At 39.2% G+C, this 21,260-nt stretch overlaps 1 protein-coding gene across 2 annotated transcripts in view; it reads right to left on the reverse strand.

Annotated features, from left to right (window-relative positions):
• Positions 1-463: 463 nt before the first annotated feature.
• The window catches only part of POC1B (POC1 centriolar protein B), a 111,355-nt gene continuing 90,558 nt past the window's right edge, over positions 464-21,260 (reverse strand). For both annotated transcript variants that reach the window (XM_056117487.1, XM_056117486.1), the window contains 2 exons: positions 8,789-9,007; positions 464-1,868 (listed from right to left, as the gene is read on the reverse strand). In XM_056117487.1, coding sequence (XP_055973462.1) covers positions 1,764-1,868; positions 8,789-9,007 — 324 coding nt within the window. In that variant the 3' untranslated portion in view covers positions 464-1,763. The remainder of the gene's footprint in view (positions 1,869-8,788; positions 9,008-21,260) is intronic.

The raw sequence follows: 21,260 nt of genomic DNA on the forward strand, positions 1-21,260 counted from the left end.
GAAGGAGAGATTCCAAAGCTCTGTCAAGGAGTGATTCCTAAGCACAGAGTGAGGAGGAAGCCCTGAGCATAGCAGACATGATCTAAATCACTCCCCACCCCACCCTTAACAATTTTAGTACAACAAAATTTTTTTTCTTTTGGTTTTTGGGTCACACCCGGCGATGCTCAGGGGTTACTCCTGGCTCATGCACTCAGGAATTGCTCCTGGCGGTGCTCAGGGGACCATATGGGGTGCTGGGAATCGAACCTGTGTCAGCCATGTTGGCTGCATGCAAGGCAAACGCCCTACCCGCTGTGCTATCGCTCCAGCCCCAGTACAACAAAATTTTAAACATTTAAAAAGGAGACACTTTTTTTGAAAAATGGCAAAATATCTTTATTGCTTGAAGCATATAAAATAGTAAACAAAAATCAGTATGACATTTTATTTCTTATTGTTCTTAATTGTTATAAAAATACAATGTGATTGAGTCTTTATAAACTCTTGAAAATGATCAAAAGCTGATTTTTAAAAGGCACTAAGATACACAATGAGTTGATTAAGAAAAAATCCACCACATAGATACAATAAAAATTCCTTGGAGAAAAATTCTAAATATAGACCCCCTACCAAAATTAGGACTGTTTTCCATCTTTTTTAAAACACAAAGAGAATTTCCCCAGTGTTACCTATAGATATCATAACTTCATAAATGAAACCGCCTTCTTTGCTCTTTTGACATAGGTAAACAGAGAAGCTAGCTAAAATTTATATTCTTTGATTTAATCTCAGATTTATGAGAAAACAAAACTCTCAGTTTGTAGCCAAGACCTGTGAGAATCCTGGGTTAACTTTCATTTCATATTTGTGTTTCAAATCACAATACATTAAAAATAATAGTAAGGTGTTCATGGGAATGTGTTTTTTTAAAGGTACTTTTTGTTCAGTTGTTACAATCACTCTAAGCACCATTTATAAAACACATGATTACATATATATATACACATATATATATGTTTAATTATCACTGTTGTATCATCTGGCAAATGCTGAACATACTGACTGAAATCACACTAACATAATCTTTATGAACTGGAATTCACAGGTTCAGATCCATCTCATATCTTTCAGTGCATTCATCTATTAAAGATTCATATTTTAAACTATTTCATTTCAGATTGGTCAAAGGATAATCAATGAGCACCATGATTAAATTAAAAAAATAAACACTGTCCTATGACATATATGTACTGCCAGTTAAAACAAGTGCATGCTTACTATCATTTGGGACTTTTATAAGATAACTTTTATAAGATAACCTCTTCAAGGCAATGATAAGCAAGAATATTTTTTCTGAACTATGAGTCAGATCATTAACTCATTCGCTGCCTCTCAAACATGAATTGCCTTAAGGAATTGCCTGAACATTGTCAATCTGAGATCATTCAACAATGCAGTTCACAGATTTGATTACTTTCCTGGAAGGACTTGGATTATAACTGAAAACTGACATTTAAATAACATGGGGGAAAATACAGAGTCACTTGAATGCTTATCACTTTATTACTACAATTATAAAAGGTATTTGAATCAGCCCCTGACATTGATTTTTGCTGTAATTAGTGCTTAATTTTTGCCCTTTTCACCTTTTGTTCTGCTGCTCACCCTTTTAAGAAATGTCATGATAATGGGAGCATGACTGCTGCACGAAGCATCGTGGACTGCCTTCCTGGGGAATTGTACATGTGTTCATTTATCATGTCTCTGCTCATACTTTCCATTCAACTTTTTTGCTGTATCACACTGAAAAGCTTGTGCTGATTCTCGAGGCAGTCTTTCAACTTATCCTCTGTCAAAGTCAGTCGCTGCTCCAAGATTGAGACCGTCTGCAAAGAGGACAGGACAGTCAATACCTGGTGAGCTCAGAGAAAGACCACAGGGACAGTCTTGCACCGGAGCGCCATTTCTGGAATTGAAACGCCAGCCCCTTTGCCAGGAAGTTGACTCAAAAGTGAAGTGTAAGATCTTGCATTGCTTCTGACTCCTCCTCAGGATACAGCAAAATAGATTGAGAAAAGGGGAAAAACCAACCAACTGGGAAGCATTTGAAGAAAGTACAAAGACCAAGGCTCTGTAGATATTCTGCATGCTTGCTCTTCCAAAGCCACCCCGTCAGAGAAAAGCCCACTTGAGAGGTTCTAGGTGGTGTCACTAGTACAGGGGAGTGTGTGGAGTGGGGAGTGGAGGTCACATGTCTAGCTAGGTGCTACGGCAGTGAGTGTAGTGACTGGTCTGACACAATCATTCGCAATGGACCATTCCTCTACTACCCCTGACACTGAAATGCTGAGTTCACATTGAAATCTTAATTTCTGGGGATAATAGCACTACACAGGGTTGTTAGGAGATAAATAATAAAATAATGCAAGTGAAGTGCACTAGGTTGGTACATGGGATGTGATGAATATTAGCTATTCTTACTCCTCTGGCTAACACATGAGTTTATGACTACACATACAGAATTTAGGAAATAGAATTTTTTTGTGATATCCAATACTTCGGGCTGGAGCGATAGCACAGCGGGTATGGCATTTGCCTTGCAAGCGGCCAACATGGCCGACCCGAGTTCGATTCCTCTGCCCCTCTTGGAGAGCCCGGCAAGATACCGAAAGTATCTCGCCCGCATGTCAAAGCCTGACAAACTATCCATGACGTATTCAATATGCCAAACACAGTAACAACAAAGTCTCATGATGGAGATGTTACTGGGCCCGCTCGAGAAAATCGATGAACAATGGGAGGACAGTGGACAGTGATCCAATACTTCATCTTTATTCTTTCATATGGAGATTTTTTTTGTATGAAAAGATAAGGATTCAGGAAGCTACACTTGTCACTTTATGAGCTCCCATAATAAAAACCAAATCAAACCAAAAAAAAGAACCCAAAATTAAAAAAACAAAACTAAACAAAAAACTGCCTTTATAACCAGCACTCAGCTCAAGATTGGATCTCCAGACGGACACTCCAAGCACCATCCATCCAATCACCACCCCTGCACACCCACATAACAGCTACATCCTGACCCACCTTCCCTTCCTCCCTCCCTCCCTTCCACCCACCTTCCCTTCCTCCCTCCCTCCCTTCCACCGTCCCTCCCATTCTTCCTTCCTAAACCAAATTTTCTTTGAGATCCTCCCTCCCTCTCTCCCTCCCTCCCTCTCTCCTCCTCCCTCCCTCCCTTCCTTCCTTCGCTCCTTCCTTCCTCCCTTCCTCCCTTCTGCCCTCCCTCTCTCCCTCCTTCCCTCCCTCCCTCATCCCTTCCTTTGTCCCTCTCTCCTCCTTCCCTCCCTCTCCCACCCCCACCCCTGGTGTTGCTCAGAGGTTATCCTTGGCTCTGTGCTCAGGGATTACTCCTGGTGGGGCTCAAAGGAACAGATGGGATGCCTGGATCAAACCCAGGTTGGTTGGGGTCAAGGCAAGCACCCTACCACTGTGCTCTCTCCAGCCCCAGTTATCACATTCTGACATCTCTATAATTTTGTCAGGAGCAGGCCCCTAGAGAGTGTCTAGAAACGTTGGTTGATTGGTTGGTTTCATTTAGAAACGTTGGTATTTATTATATCACTGAAAGCCACTCAATCTCTAGGCTCCCTTTCTTTTCTTTGTAATTTCTCTGCTGACCTACTCAAGCCATGTCCCCTGCAGAGTGTCGAGCAGTGTGGACCTTAGAAAGGATGCTCTCCGTCCATTGTCAATAAGGTGTGGCTAGATTCCTTGGTAGGACAAGGTGGTGATCTTGCCTTTCGAGGACATTAGAGGACACTCAGTACTTCTCTCTTTTCATGACAGTATCACCTATTCAATGCCTAGATATAGACACATGGTGATAGTCTAATCTCATCATTTAAAACTACTCCGGGGGGGGGGGTGCTGGAGCAATAGCACAGCAGGTAGGGCATTTGCCTTGCACACGGGCCGACAAGGGTTCGGTTCCCAGCATCCCATATGGTCTCCCGAGCACTGCGAGGAGTGATTCCTGAGTGCAGAGCCAGGAGTAACCACTGTGCATCTCTGGGTGTGACCCAAAAAGCAAAATACATAAATAAAATAAATAAAAAATAAAACAACTTAGGGCCAGAGAGACAACTTAAAGTGCTGGATCACACCCTGCATGCAGGAGGCTGGGTTCAGTTCCTGGTACCTCATGGTCCTCTGATCACAGCTGGGAGTAGTAGTTCCTAAGAACTGCCCGGTGTGACCCCAAGACATACACGTTACATGCAAAAACATTCGTATTTTAGAAGGCCAGAGAGAGCTCAGTAGGCTGTGCATGTGCTCTGCCTGCAGGTGGTTTTGAATTTTAGCCCTGGTGTTGTCTAAGTGCTGTGAGCACTGCAAGTGACCCCTTGCAAGTACAGAGCCAGTAGTAATTCCTGAGCACTGCCAAGCAGGGCTCAAAACCCAAACACGTTTAAAAATAAGTGGCTGGCATAATTCATAAACAAGGATCCTACTGTCATTCACTGTTCAGTTAGACAATGGTAGAGTTCATGAAGGAAAAATCAGAATAAATGTTTATTTGACTTAAGTTTCAAGATAATGAATTGGTATCCTATCATCCTCTGAAGCTAACCATTTAACAAATGTTAGTTTTAGCTCTCTAATCATAGCTATTATATGTGTGCATATAGATGACATATAATGACAAATTAAAAATAATAGTAATGTTAATAATATTTTTTACTATCTCCTGAGGACCCACTATGAGCTATGCATTATAACAGATACTTAGATATCATAATTATACACACTACAGTTCTGGATATACATTATCAACACCTCCAACACTGGTAGATTCCATTTATCTATCATCTAAGACATAATTAGTTTTTAATTTATTTGTAATGATAGCTCAGTACAGATGGTTATAAACACTGCTCTGAGTTAGGGATGTTTAGTCATCTGTAATTAAACTGAGTTCCAACATGCTTATTTCGCTTGCTCTAGCCCACAGATTCCCTGCTCTCATTTTCAATTATGTTGTGTCTGTTCTAACCTTGGTATATCAGTGTAAAATTAAGTCAGCCCTTCAAAATTAAAAAAAAATCATAGAAATGCTCAGTAGAGCTTAAGTGATTTATTTATTAACCTTAAGTCTGGTAAAAAGGAAGAGAGAGAATGGCCATGACATGAAAAGAATTGAGAATAGAAATATTTGCTTGGGTGAGGACCTAGCATATATGTAAGCGTGGATAAAGAAGTTGCAGTAAATTGAAAAATAAGAAAACCGTACTTTGAATCAGAAGGAGAGGGACAGATATGGAATCATTTCACTCATTTGTGGGATATGAAAAAATATAGTACGAGACTAACATCCAAGGCCAAGGAAAACGGGGCCCAGGAGGGCTGGTCAGTGGTTGGAAGCTTACTGGAAGTGTGTGTGTCGGGGTGGGGGTCTGAGGAGAGAAGTTAGGACAGAGAAGGGACCAGAATGACAATAGTAGTTGGAAATGATCACTCTGGATAAGAATTGAATGTTGAAAGTAGGTAAAGGAATACACATGATGGCCTTTCAATGATAGTCTTTCAGGATCTGTATTGCAAACCATAATGCCCAAAGGGGGGGAGGGGAGGAAGGGGGAGAGAGGGGGAAGGGCAGGAAGAGGAGAGAGAGAGAGAGAGAGAGAGAAGAAAAGTGAGGCATAGAGGCAGGGAGGGGGAAACTGGGGACACTGGTGGTGAGAAATTTACATACATTGGTGAAAGGATGAGTATGGAAACATTATATGACTGAAACCTAACCATGAATAGCTTTGTTAAAAAAAAAAAGAAAGAAGAGAAAACTGGCATGTAGTTGAGATGAAAACTGCCTCCAAAGGGAACAAAAATGTCTGATGATCAAAGTTGAAAGTCACTTTTGCCACAATACTGCAAAGAAAAAAATGAAAGATTTTAATATGATTTTATTTTAAAATTGTGGGACTCCAGGTTGTCACGTGGTCTCTACCTACAACCAGAGTCCCATGTCCCCTAAATCCAAAGATGTTGTGATGCTACTAAAAAGTAAAAATGTTTATTTCCTTAGTGACTCTAAACCCTGGGACATAAAACAGAGTCATAAAAGTATTTAACAGACTGATGCTCCAACTTTTGATTCTCTGAAGAACTGCACTAGTGTAGTTAACTGCACTAGGCTAGTGTAGTAGAACTACATTTTCCAGTTTGTATAGTTCATTATTATGTACAACAGGGGTTGGGAACAGAGGGTAGGGCGTCTGCCTCACACGCAGCCAACATGGCCGACCCGAGTTCGATTCCTCCGCCCCTCTCGGAGAGCCCGGCAAGCTACCGAGAGTATTCGATATGCCAGACACAGTAACAACAAAGTCTCCAATGGAGACGTTACTGGGCCCGCTCGAGCAAATCGATGATCAACGGGAGGGCCTTTACTTTTTTTTTTTTTTATTAGTGAAGCACCATGAGGTACAGTTGTAGATTTACAAATCTTTGTGCCTGAGTTTCGGTCATACAATGATCAAATACCCATCCCTCCACCAGTGCCCATTTCCCCCCACCCCCCCCCTCCCACCCTGCCTCTGTGGCAGGGCATTCCCCTTTGTTCTCTCTCTCCTTTTGGGTGTTGTGGTCTGCCAAAGAGGCATTGAGTGGCAATCATGTTCAGTCCATAGTCTACTTTCGACATGCATCTCCCCTCCTGGGAGGATCCTCCAAACACCCTTTATTTGGTGCTCCCTTCTCTATCTGAACTGCCCTTTCCCCTAGAATATCCGGCTGGCCTCTAAGTTATGGAGTAATCCTCCTGGTGTTGATCTCAGCTATTCTTAGGTATTGATCTCATATTTTGTTGCTTTATATCGGGAGGGCCTTTACTTTACTTTTACTTAAACTACAGTGACTTCAACTTGTAATGTTTATTCTAGAGAAGTCATGTCGATATCACATTACATCTTTCTTTCTGGATAACCTGTGACAATGATTGCTCTGTTAGAGACTGATGCCTCCTCAATATAACAAAGAGGAATGGGAAAAATGCAAAGGAAAAATAGTCAACAGAGCGGAAAGAAAAACTTCTGGCATACCGCTTCCCTTAAACAGCATATCTCTATGTCCTGATCAGAGTTGGAGGGCCTTCAGTATACTAAGTAGACACATAAATTCCTTCTTTGTTAGGTAAATTGGCATTAACTCCTGGGTAGAATTTTAAACCAGGAATGTAAAAACCACCAGTTAGAATATACAAAAAAGGTTTTTTTTTCCCTTTTCCTTTTTGGTGGGGGCGGGGGATGAGAGAAGCTTTGGGATGAGAGAAGACAGACAGGACTTGGGAAATTTGGAGATAAGATAGGATAGGATTTGGGCAGTTGGAATATTTTCAGAGTGAAGAATTATAAGCATTGCTATTATTTCATTTTTTAAATGTCCTAATATAAGATCAGAAAGTCCTAGAGAAAAACTTGACTACCTAGGGGAAAAAAATCATATTAAGAAAATGGACATCTCCACTATTCACCCTTATCTCCACTGTTCCTTTCTGACTTCCAGATATCAGGAACTGGAAGAAAGAAGAGATAAAGGAAGAGGAAGAGAAAGGGAGAGAGGAAGGAAGAGAGAGAGAGAGGAAAAGAGGGACGGGTAGAGAGGAAAAGAGTGAGTGGTATAGAGAGGGAGGGAGGGAAAGAGAAAGGGGAAGAGAAGGGGCGGGAGAAAAGAAAAAGAAAAGTGACAGAGAGGGAGAGAGAGAGAAGGAAAGAGGGGGAGAGAGGTAAAGGGAGAAAGGGAGGGAAAAAAGGAAAGTGAGGTGGAGGAAGGAAGCAGAAAGAGCGAATACTTGGGACTCTGACTTTACCTCTGTGGAGGGATGGGTACTTGACCATTGTGTAACTGAAACCCAAGCACAAAAATTTGTAAGTCTACAACTGGACCTCATGGTGTTTCACTAATAAAAATTTTAAAAAAGAAAAAAAAACAAAAGAAAAAAATTCACACAGTCTCAACCTGTAACAATATGTTAGTAATCTCATATACAAGGCCTTAATGGCTCCAGGGTGAGCTACAACAATCTTCACACACTCACACACTTTCCTCTAATGAAACTTTTCTAGATCATTTTTAGCAGATTATTCATAACACTGCACTGCACTGTATTGCATTGTCCTCCCATTGTTCATCAATTTGCTGGAGCAGGTACCAGTAACGTCTCTATTCTGAGACTTTTTGTTACCATTTTTGGCATATCGAATATGCAATAGGGAGCTTTCCAGGCTCTGCCATGTGGGCAAGATATTCTCCGTAGCTTGCTGGGCTCTCCAAGAGGGACTGAGGAATCGAACCCTGGTCGGCTGCATGCAAGGCAAATGCCGTACCTGCTGTGCTATTGCTCCAGCCCAGTCAACAATATACATATGTATAAATATAATAAAACTTTTTGGTGCCATTTTTGTTCAATCTAAAGGGGATTTTATACATAAAATGAGAGGAAATTATTCACTGGAATGTTAAATAAATCCAATTGTTACTGAAGGAAAAAAATCACTCCAAATTACTTCTATATATAATTATTTGAACCCATTACAATATATTTATTGATTTGAAATTTAACAACAAAAAAAAAAGATACTGCTTTTAGATACATGCGGCGCATGCTTTGCTTTTATTGACTGCTGTCTTGAACTTGCCTTGAAAGGAAGCTTCCCCTCTGGTCTGCTATTTCTGCAACATGCAATCTGTAACCAGGGCTGTTTATTTTATCTCTTACCCCCAAGTCCAAAACATGCTCACCCACCTGTGTCAAAACACTGAGCTGTTCCATAATATGCTCTAGGGCTTCAGTCATGGCGAGAGGTATGCTTCTCTGGCTCTCAGTGGGGAGGTCACTCACATCTTCTGTTTTCTTTTTCGTAGCTGTTGGTGCACATTCCGATGTCATTAAGGAAGGGTTCAAGAAATAGCCGCAGACTTCTTCGCCCTTTTCTGGTACAGTTCTAACTATGTTTTCTGTTGACTTTGATAGCATAGAAAAGATAAAAAGTGATGATTTTCAAACTTAAAGAGAATTGTGGCTCCTATAAGTATATAGTAGTATATGAAACCATAGTCTAATAGAAGTATCTACAGAAGTATAAAATGATAAAGTCATGTATTATTATATATGTATATTTCAATATTCCTCTTCTAAAAGCCTATCCTTCATTTAAGTATTATTATTTGGACATGGGGTTGGGGGGAGAGGTGTCTTTTCATGTGGCACCAAGAGGCCTAGTGATCCACCAGTGATTCTCAGCCAAACAAGAGCCCAAGAGCCTGGAACCATCTTATCCCTTCAATCAAAGAGATGGGGATTACCCAGGTCACCTGGGTAGTGCAATACTCAGGGCGAGATTGAGGGGACATTCGGTCACAGGGATCAAACCTGGTAATTGGTATACTACTCTTTTGGACCCCTGATTGCTGTTTAATGGTAGCAAATTATGAAAAAGATAATTCTAGGACAAAAACCACAACAAAAAACACAGAGAATTCACATGTTTTCTTGATGCTTTTTTTCATAAAATACACTTTCATTTCATGTTCAAGTTTTCTACCATTGAAAAGATAGAGGTAAAGTACATACATACCTTCCATGGGCAGGGACCTGTGTTTGATTCCCAGGGTTACCTGATGCCCATCACATTCTCCATTTTTTAATTAAAACATGCTTTAGGTCAGACTAAGTTTTATTTTTTAAATAATCATCAGACTTCCCACAAACTGGAAGTATAGATACTAGCAAGCAGAGCTCCTGGCTAAAGTACAACCGGAAATTAACAACACATCATGGGAAAGCTGCACCCACGCAAAACCTAGCTGACTGAGACACAAATGCATTCATGCATTTGATGGGGCAGTATCGGATAGGGGGGAACAGTCAGAGAGGAGAGCCCATAGCTCTCAGTACACAACAAAGCAGCAGCATTTTGGTGGGCAGGTGTGATCTGGCAGGGAGAGGGAAGGAACTGTGAAGACACACTCTACTTTCCATTCAGGGGTAGAAGATTCTACTGATGGCAACTCAGGCTCTGGAATATTAAAAGGATCCTGAGACTGGGAGGTGAACATGGAGACAGTTGACCATGCTGAGTTCCTTCCCTCCTCCATAAAACCCTCTGGGACATAGAAGTGCAAACTGAGATGAGCAGAAATAGCGGGTCAAAATAGCCACAGACGCTAAGGAGCAGTTTTGACTTTTATCCCAATCAATCACCTTGGTCCTCCAACCCCTCATCATCATAGAAAACAAAGGAGAGATCCGACACTAAAACCACAGCACCACCTACAGGACAACAAGAGAAGCAAAACAGCACATAAGCAGAAAAAGTGTTGCAGACAACCATTGCAAACAAAGATGGAAGAAACTATGTGGAAGAATCCAGGACTGAGATACATGGTCATAGGCCACAGAAAATGAGAACTAGTCTACAGAACAACTCACCAAGATGTGGGAGGAGGTAGTGGGAGGTCTGGTGTTGGAACACTGTACGCATTGAAACCCTATCCTCAATGGTACATCATGATGTATCATGGTATACCATGGTGAACAAATAGAATTTTATGTTTTTAAATAAGGACTGAGGGGTAACACCTAGTGATACTCAGCTTGGGCCCTGCATTGCCAGGGACCAGCAGGACCATACCTGGGGTGCGTAGGAGGTTATGTGGTCCCATGGATCAAAGTCCTGTGCTACTTCCCTAGCCCTGTATGGCACATTTCTTTATTAATTCATCCATTCACGATGCTTAAGGCTGTTTTCATATCTTGGCTATTGCAGCAAATAATGCCTCGACTGAACATACATACATGTATACACACATAACATGACTGCAGTATTTTATAGATATTCCCAGTTAGTGGCTTATTTTTTTTTTTCATATCCATAATGGTTTATTTTTTCTGTGTGTGTGTTTTTTCTTAATATCCAGAATTGGAATTGCTGGTTCAAAATGCAGTTCTATTGTCATTTTTTTTTAGTAACTTCCTTATTGTTCCCCATAATGGCTGCTCCAATTTACAACCTCACCAATAGAGCATATGCGTTGCCTTTGCTGTACATTCTCTGACAATTGCCGCTTCTTGTCTTAGTGTTAATAGCTATTTCACAAGTGTGAGGTGATGTGCTATATATTTGATTGCATTTCCCTGAAGATTAGTGATAGTGAACATTTTTTTTCATGTGCCTGTGAGCTTATATGTCATTTTTATAAAAAGATATCTATTCAGTTCATTTGCCCATTTTCTTAAATAAAAAAATCTTAATTGTGCTGTATACTTTAAATTTTAATACTATCAAATATATGATTAGAAATATTTTCTTTCATTCAGTAGACCATCTTTACTGATAATCTCCTTCCTTTGTTTTGTAGCAGATTTCTAGTTTATGGTAGATCTATATTTCTTTTTTCTTTGTGTTGTTAAAGCCAATGAATTACTGGCTGAAATTAATTTATGACATGTGTTTTCTTCCAGTTATGCCATTTCCAGAACTACAGATCTTATGGTCAAATTGGATATGATTTTTGTGTGTGGTATAAGATAGTGGTCTGGTTTTATTTTTTTTCATGAGGCTGTCCGGTTTTTCACAAAACCATTAACTGAGGGGCAGTCTTTTCTATATAATTTACAATGTGGTGTGTGTGTGTGTGTGTGTGTGTGTGTGTGTGTGTGTGTGTGTGCTCATTGTCCTACTTGTTGTACTGATTCCCTTTTCTTAATTTAATTGATCAGGTATTCTGGGTTTATATCTAGGCTCTCTATTTTGCTTCACAGATCTTTGTTCATATTTTTATATGAATACTATGCATTTTTACTACTAAAACTTTGTAAATAGAGTTTGCAGTCAATGAGTGTCACATGTCTAGCTGTGTTGATCTTTTTCAAGATCACTTTGGCTATTTAGGGTCTTTTGTAGCTCCATATAAATTTAGGGACTTTTTTTCCTATTTTTATGAAAAATCCCATTGGAATTTTGATAGGAGTCACACTTAATAAGTAGATCATTTTGTGTCAAGGCATTTTAACAATATTCTTCTAACTCATGGACATAGATTATATTTCAAATTTATGTCTTGCTCAATGTCTTTCAATAATATCTTAAAATTTTAATATATGGCCTTTCATTTCCTTGGTTAAATCTATTTCTAGGTATTTTATTATTTTTTTGATTCAACTGTAAATGTGACTGCTTTTAAAATTTCTCTTATGGATCTTTTGTTACTAAAATAGGCAACATTTTCATATATTAATTATTGTATGCAGCAATTTTACAGAATATAGTAATTCTAAAAACTGGTAGCATCTTTATTTTTTCTCTATATAATATATCATGTTATCAGCATATAGCGACAGTTTTACTACTTCTTTTACAATTTAGATGCTTTCTCCTCACCCCCGCCCACCCCATTTGTCTGAGCTATGTTGAAAAAAAAAAAAAAAGAAATGTGAGTAGATATTCTTGTCTTCTTTCTACTCACCACTGACCAAGATCTTAGCTTTGGGATTTTAATACATGACCTTTATTATAAGAAGAAAAGTTTCTTCTATAATCATTTCCTTGAGAATATTTGTCAAGGCTGATGTTGAATTTCATCATTTCCCTATTTCTATATAATATGTAATGGGTCATAGGACTTTTGTCATTCAGCTTGTTAGAATAGCATGTCATACAGTTTATTTATTAAATATTGATGTTGAATCCTCTTTCTATCTTAGAGTATAGCTCACATCATCATGGTGTGTGAAATTTTCATGATTTTACTAAATAGAATATTATGTAGACAAAAAAATATAAGTCAGACATGAGAAAATACTATTCGATTCAACTAATACAAAGAAAGTCAAATGGACAACTTCTATAAAGACAGGAGAAGTAGAAGTTATTATGGGCTTAAGGGGAGCGAAATGTGGAGTTCCTGCTGTATGAGTCCAAATTTTTTGAGTTTTATTTTTGATTTGGGTCCACACCCAGAGGTGGTTAGGGCTTACTCCTGGCCCTGTGCTCAGGGGTCATTCCTGGCAGTGCTCAGGTGACCATAGGGGGTGCTGTGGATTGAACCTGGCTCAGCCCTACTTCCTGAAATATCTCTTCAGCCACAAAATTTTGTGTTTGCACTGGTGAAAAAAATGTTTTCAAAATAGACAGTGTTAAGAGTTATATAACATTGTGAAAACATGGTATCAATGAGTGGCACTTAAAATGCTTACAGTGATGGTTTTATGTTTATATTACCACCACCCCAACAAAAAAATCCTCCAAACATAACCTGAAATTAAAATTAATAATAAAAAACATATTTAACAAAATAAGTATGATCCTGGTACACTGAATACTACAGATTATCATTTAATTTTTTTTAAATGTTTAAATAAATGGAAAAACATTCCTTACCCCACATTCATAGACCCGAAGCCAATATTGATAAGATGAAATATTAAATAATGCATATGGATTTGAACTCTATCTGCCTTTTATTTATTTAGCAGAAATACATAAGCAGATCTTAAAATGCACATGAAAAGACAGGGAATCCCCAGTAGCCAAAATAATATTAAAGAACAAAGTCAGAGAACTCACTTCCAATTTTCAAAAATTGTTATAAAACTACAATAGTAAAGACAGTATGACACTGGCTTAAGGATAACTATATTAAACAATAGAACAAAATTAGCAACCTAGGGGAAAAAATCCTTCCATTTATGATCAACTGACTTTTGACAAAGCTGTCAAGACAATTTGAAACAATAGGTTTTTTTTTTTTATAAACAACACTGTGAAAATTGGAAATTAATTTGAAATGAATGCATTTTAGTTTTTACTACATAACATTAAACAACTAAAAATGTATTTTGGACTTAAATATAAAAGCTAAAACCACAAAACGCTTTTTTTTTTTTTTGGCGTGGGCGGGGTGGTAGGGCAGGGAGTAGTTTCATTGTGGTGCTCAAGAATCATTCCTGTTGGGCTCCAGTCCAGGATCTAACCCGGGTCACCCACATGCCAGGCAAGCACCCTACTTGCTACACTATCTCTCCAGGCCCAAAGCTATGAAACTATTAAAAGAGAACATGGTAATATTATTTTCTTAACCTTGAATTAGGCAAAAAGTTCTTAGCTAAATAACAAAATATTAAAAACAAAATAAATAAATTGAACTTTATAAAAATGAAAGACTTCCATGCTTCAAAAGACACCATCAAGAAAACCAAAGAATATGAAAAAATATTTTCAAATCATATTGGAGAGCATATAGAACACACATAGAACTATTATCACTAAAAACTGTAGCATTGTAGCACTGTTCTCCCATTGTTCATGGATTTGCTCGAGCGGGTACCAGTAACGTCTCCATTGTGAGACTTGTTGTTACTATTTTTGTCATATCGAATACGCCATGGGGAGCTTGCCAAGCTCTGCCATGCAGGCATGGAGATGTTATTGGTGCCTGCTCAAGCAAATCAATGAACAATAGGAGGACAGTCCTATAGTGCTACAGTGCATATATCCTGGAGAAATGAAAACATGCAATAACACTGAACTTGTGCATAAATATCATAGCAGCAATATCATTAGAGCCAAATAGAAATAAAGGAAATAATTTATTTCACTAGTCAGAAAGAAAAGGACAGACATAGAATGATTGTACTCATACAAAAATGGGATACAAAAAGACATACTATCAGAATAATACCCAAAGACAGTAATAATGAGGAATAGGAGGACTGGTCCATGGTAGGAAGCTTGCCACAGTTGTTGGGTGGTGGGGGCTAGGTGGGGAGTGCTGTTAGGACAGAGAAGGGACCATTGAGTTAATAGTAGTTGGAAATGATCACTCTGGACAAGAACTGAGTGCTGAAAGGAGGTATAATGATATGTATGACAACCTTTCAGTAACAGTATTGCAAACCACAATGTCTAAAAGGAAAAATGGAGAGAGCCAGTGGGGGTTGGGAGGTGGGTGGGCAGGGGAGGGATGATGAGGTGTAGGGAGGGGAGTATGAGAGAAACAGGAGACACTTTGCTGGGAATGTACAGTGGTGAAGGGACGGGTGTTGAAACACTATGACTGAAACCCAATCACGAACAACTTTGTAACTGTATTTCATGGCGATTCAGTAAAAAATTTTAAAAAATGAATCCAAATGCCATGATAAAGAATAGATAAGTATGTGGTATAAGCATAGTATTATTAATCCACAAAAAATAATAAAGTACTATTACATGCTGCAACATGGATAGACCTTGAAACCATTATGCTAAGCTAAAAAGAACAATAAGTAGCTTAAATAATAAGCTATTTAGTCAATTTATATGAGATCAGAATAGACAAATATCTAGAGACAGATTAGTGGTTGCCAATAACTGAGAGTAGAGAAGAATAGGGAGTGGTTGGTATTGTGTATGAGGATGATGAAAATGTTCTAAAATTATCTGGGGGGAACTGAGGAGATAGTCTAGTGGGTGATGTGAATCCTCTCAAGGATTCACTATTGTGATGAAAGAATAAAGACAAAGCAGGGCAGATTCCCTTGTGGTGCCTGGCACATCGTGAACACTGCAAAAATGAACAAGAAGTACAAGCACAAGATTGTATGCAAATGGCTTAGAAGCCAGCCGCACACTGTAGGGGCAAAGGCAGCTCAGATAGAGAAGGGAGCACCAAATAAAGGGTGCTGGAAAGATCCGCCCAGGATGGGAGATTCATGCTGAAGGTAGTCTATAGACAGAACATGATTGCCACCCAATGTCTCTTCTGCAGACCACAGTACCCAAAAGGAGAGATAGAACAAAAGGGAGTGCCCTGCCACAGAGGCAGGGTGGGATGGGGGATGGGAGGGGTGGGAGGAATACTGGGATTGGTGAGGGTGGAGAATGGGCACTGGTGGTGGGATGGGTACTCGATCATTGTATAACTGAAACCCAAGCACAACAACTTGTAAGTCTACAACTGTACCTCATGGTGTTTCACTAATAAAAAAAAAAGGTCACAGTCACGGTCCTCCCGTTGTTCATCAATTTGCCCGAGCGGGCCCAGTAACGTCTCCATCATGAGACTAGTTGTTACTGTGTTTGGCATACTGAATACATCATGGGTAGCTTGCCAGGCTCTGCTGTGCAGGCGAGATACTCTCGGTAGCTTGCCGGGCTCTCCGAGAGGGGCGGAGGAATCAAACTTGGGTTGGCCATATTGGCTGCGTGCAAGGCAAACGCCCTACCGCTGTGCTATCGCTCCAGCCCACAGAATAGATATTTTCATATAACCTCTTTGCCTTGCACGCAGCCAACATGGCCGACCCGAGTTCGATTCCTCTGCCCCTCTCGGAGAGCCTGGCAAGCTACCAAGAGTATCTCGCCCGCACGGCAGAGCCTGGCAAGCTCCCCGCGACGTATTCGATATGCCAAACACAGTAACAACAAAGTCTCCAATGGAGACGTTACTGGGCCCGCTCGAGCAAAAAAAAAAAAAGATTGTATGCAAAAAGGAGCAAGTGCTTACGAATATAAGGGGAATCAATCAGACTCCACTCCTATTTCCTACCTCTTCTATCACTTGCATTTGAAATGCAGTGATACAACAACAATTCATACACTGCTTTATTCCACAAAGGCCACCTATGAACGGCATTAGAGCTACAGAAAATAACCAGTTAGTTCCTTCATGGAAGTTACAGTTATCTAAGGAACCGCTTTATCCAAGGAATTTCAGAGCAATTGTCCTCCAAGTCTCTGTGAAAAAGGAGACGAGATGGTTGCCATCTCAAAGATAGGAAACGTAGTCTCATCAAGCACAAGAATGGATCTGACTGAGAAATTTTCTCTATAGATTGAAAGATTCTATTCTCAACTGAACAGATAAAAATAGAGTAAAACACTGAGCTGATGAATATAAACAACACAGCCCTGAGAGCTTGATATAAAACCTGTAATAATCTGGGGACACATGGAGCCATGGTAAATATTAATCCTTATATTTTTCTTTGTCTCTTATATTCAAAAGAATACAATTTTTACAAAAGTAGAAAGTGAGAGGCTGGAATGATAGTATAGTGGGTAGGGAGTTTGGATTACATGTAACTGATCTGGGTTCCATTCCCAGCATCCCATATGATCCATGGAGCTCACCAGCAGTGATTCTGGAGCACAGAATCAGGAGTAACCCCTCAGCACTGTTAGGGTGTGGCCAAAAAACCAACCAAATAAATCATAACAAAGCAAAAATAAAAAACCTCAGAAAGTGAAAACTATAAGTATTTGTAAATTACAAATTTTTATTAGCAAATAAATCATCAAGGGCCACACATCTAAATCATATAATTAACATAAAGCACTTGCAGAATTGAACAACAAAATAATACCATTAAAAAAAAGAGGGGGAGAAGTAAGCAGCAAACACTTTCCTACAAAAGACATATAGACTGCGAACAGGCACATGAAAAGGAGTTTATTATTACTCTCAGGGAAATGCAAATAAGTATCACCTCACACTACTGAGAATGGCATCTATCAAAAAGATCAGAAACAACCAGTGGTAGTCAAGAAAAAAATAAAAAAAGAAATCCTCATTCACAGTTGGTGGTAATGTCATATGGTTCAGCTCTAATGGAAATGGTAAGGAGAGTTTCCAAAATTAGAAACAGAGTTTCCATCTGACCCAGGGACTCCACACCTTGCTCTCTATCCCAAGAATCCAATGCCAGAAATTTGAAAAGATATATGCACACCTCTGTTCACTGTAGTAAGATCTCAAAATAATCCAAATGCCTATTGACAGATTAACAGATAAATTGTGGCGTGTGTATGTGTGTGTGTATACACACATGTACAATGGAAACTATTAGTTATAAGAAAAGATTATAGTGCCTTTTAGAAAAATACTGCCTTTTGCTGCAATTAGGATGAAACCAGAGGGTTTCATGTTAAGTGAAATAAATCAGAGGGAGGAAAAAAAAAACAGATGATCTTAACTCAATGTGGAATGCCAAGAAATAAAGCAAGGAAATGGAAAAAATCCAGTGAAAACAAATCTTTGGTACAGAGGTTAAGGTGACTGCCTTACATGTGGTAAACCCCAGTTCAACCCCTGGCACGGCACATTTTCTCAAATACCACTGGATATAGCCCAAATCTGGTTACCCTCCAAGGAAAAACAGAAAAATAAACTCTTGGAATTTTATAACAGAACGAATGTTATGAAAGGGAGATATGGGGGACTTGGAGAAGAAGAAGGTATAGTGGACCGGAAGTCCAAAAGAATAGTAGTGCAAGTGCTGGTCACCAAAGGGAGACAGTGGAGGTGCAGTAAAGATACACAGCAAAAACATGAACATTCCATGATACAGTGATAGCAACACAATCTTCTTAATTTAAACAATAAAAACAAAAATAAAACATAATAAGCATAAATCATATAATTAACAATGAATGATTCTCAAGATACTATGGGATTCAGTTACATATTGAAAGTTCACACATTTTCATTTCTTTCCCTTCTTTTTTCTTTTCTTTTTCCCATTATTACTTTGTCTTCCCACCCACCCACTGTCTGGGTTGGTTACTCAGAACTAATCACTGGTTAGTGATAGCCACCTCACTCGCAAGCCTTTGACCACAATATTTGTGAGCATTGATCACTTCCTGTTACATCTCTGCTTGCATGTCTGTAGGTGGGGGAATGGCCCAAGCCCACCCGAATGCAGGCGGTGAGGGGAATAGCCACTGGGGCCTCCCCTGGCCGCCCCCTAAAGAGTTTATACACATGTCCTCACTTTTTTCTTTACTAGACTATGAAGACGAGGCTCTTGAGAATAGGAGCCATGACTTTACCATCTTTTCTCTCTTTAGATTTCTAGTATAGTGCATATGACCCAGAAAAGGCTCATCATTTAATTAATTCAATTTAGAGTCCCATGTCAGCTAAATTATCTATGAAATGTAAATAATAATAATTTGCCTATATTTGGAGGGATGTATAAGCCCAAGACTAAGCCAATACCATTCCCTGTGAAAATTATTTTCTTAAAATACCTCATTTGAGGCATAAGGAGGGAGCATTAAACGCATTTATTTCTAAATTGAAAGTAACTTCTTGACTTTTATTCTCCCCAAGTACAGCTGATGGCACCCAGTTGATGAGCATAGAGTTCTCTGACAAATGTGAAAGCAAGAGAGGACGGAGTGATAGTACATGGGTAGGGCATTTCCCTTGCATGAGGCAAATGAATTCAATCCCAGACATTCCATATGGTCCCCCGAGCACCACCAGTAGTAATTCCTTAGTGCAGAGCCAGGAGTAACCCTGAGCATCATCAGGTGAAGCAACCCTCCTCCCAAAAAAAAAATTAAAAAAGTGAAAGCAAGAATAGTCATTTCATATTTAATATAATTAGTTACTTGAATTTCAGATATACCCTTAATACATGCAATGAAGTCAGTTTGGGCTTTGAACTAAAATATTTTAGTCTTGGTTTAATTCTGTCTGTAAGTGGACAACAAAACAGACATCAGAAAAGTCTCTCTAAAAGTGGTCTTGACCTCCTCCATTTAAAGTGAGTTTCCCACCATTAAAGGTTCTAAAATAGGCTTGGGATAGTCACTTGTCAGGATAGTGTGAGAAATATACAAACGCCACATGAGAAATTCAACTGAGTGCCCTTTAAAGTCCTTTCCATTCCTGACATTCTCATATTTTTAAATCACTACACACACAGACACACAGATACACACAGACACACACAGACACACAGATACACACACACGGAGTCATAAAATTCCTGCCTGAAATAGACTAGGAAAACAAAAACATCTTTTGCCTGGACAAAAATAAAAGCAAATATTTTTAAAAGAAAGACTGGATCATTTATTTTCAATGTCAACATTTAGACTAGGGATCTGAAACTTCAACAATCCCTATCTGGGATCTAAAATAATGAAGAAATATCATTCATTCAAAGAAGATCACTTAGCACCTATGTTCCAGGAGAATTCTACATCCTGACTATAGAGAGCACATTAGTTTCCTTCAGTGGCTAGAACAAATTGCTCCAAATTTAGAGGCTCAAAACAACACCAATCTATTATTTTAAAGTTCTGAAGCCAGAAGTCAAAAATAGGTTTGTTGTGGTGAGTGGTTTTTTTTTTTTGGTCTTCTTTTCTTTTTTTGCTTTTGGACCGTATTCAGTAGTGCTTGGGGGGCTACTCCAAATTCAATGCTTGGGTATCCATGAGGTACTGGAGGTCAAACAAAAGTCTCATGCATGCAAAACATGCACCCCAGTCCTTTGAATTTTCTCTCTGGTTGCCAAAATAGACTTTATGGGACTAAAATCAATTATCCTTTGGGAGGCTCTGAGTAAAATCTATTCCTTAATTTTTCTAGCTTTAAGAGGCTACCCACATTCCATGGTCCTTGTTCATATCAATCCGTTTTCTGCTTCCTTTATCACATTTCATCCTCTAATTTCCATGCCTTCCTCTTCCTCTTATAAAAAAAAAGCCACAAAGCTTGATCTGACTCCTTAACCAGGAATAGTCTCACCACTAAACTTTATCACATTTGCAGTCTCACTTGACAAGAAAACATATTAGCCAATTCTGGTGATAAGGACACAGACATCTTTACAGGATCATTATTCTGCCTGCTATGAATGAATAGACAAAATTATTTCAATGACAGGCAATTTATATTCCAGTGGGTGATGTAGGAAAATACACAGAAATGCAATAAGATGTCAGGCAGTAATCGGGGTATGAAGAAAAGGAATGCTAGGGAAGGTAATATGTTATAGTATCGTTAGATTAGTGAAGTGAGTTCTTTTGTTTTTGTTTCAGTATAGAGGTGACAGAGGGTGGTACCTGTGGACCACTCTTGGCTCTGTGATCAAAGGTCACTCCCAGTGTGTTAAGGGGGGGCTATATGGTGACAGGGATCAAACCCTGCAGGCCTCCTGCATGCAAAACATGTGTTCCAGCCCACGAGAACATATGATGCATTTTTAGTGGGGGAACAGAATAAATTTGGGGTATGTTTGATTGAGATACCTACCAGACTTTTCAGGGGGGAAAAAGCCATGAAGACAACTGGAAATAATATTATTTCTGTGGAGGGGTTGGGGCTAGAGTTGGATCATACATTTTGGAGCTATCAAGATATACACGTAATGTTTACTATGTTTAAAATTCAAGGATACCAATGAAGAGCCAGGACAAGAGGCACGTGGGGAAACGTTT

The sequence above is a fragment of the Sorex fumeus genome, unplaced genomic scaffold (assembly GCF_029834395.1).
Source record: "Sorex fumeus unplaced genomic scaffold, SorFum_2.1 ptg000003l, whole genome shotgun sequence".
Taxonomy (NCBI): Eukaryota; Metazoa; Chordata; class Mammalia; order Eulipotyphla; family Soricidae; genus Sorex; species Sorex fumeus.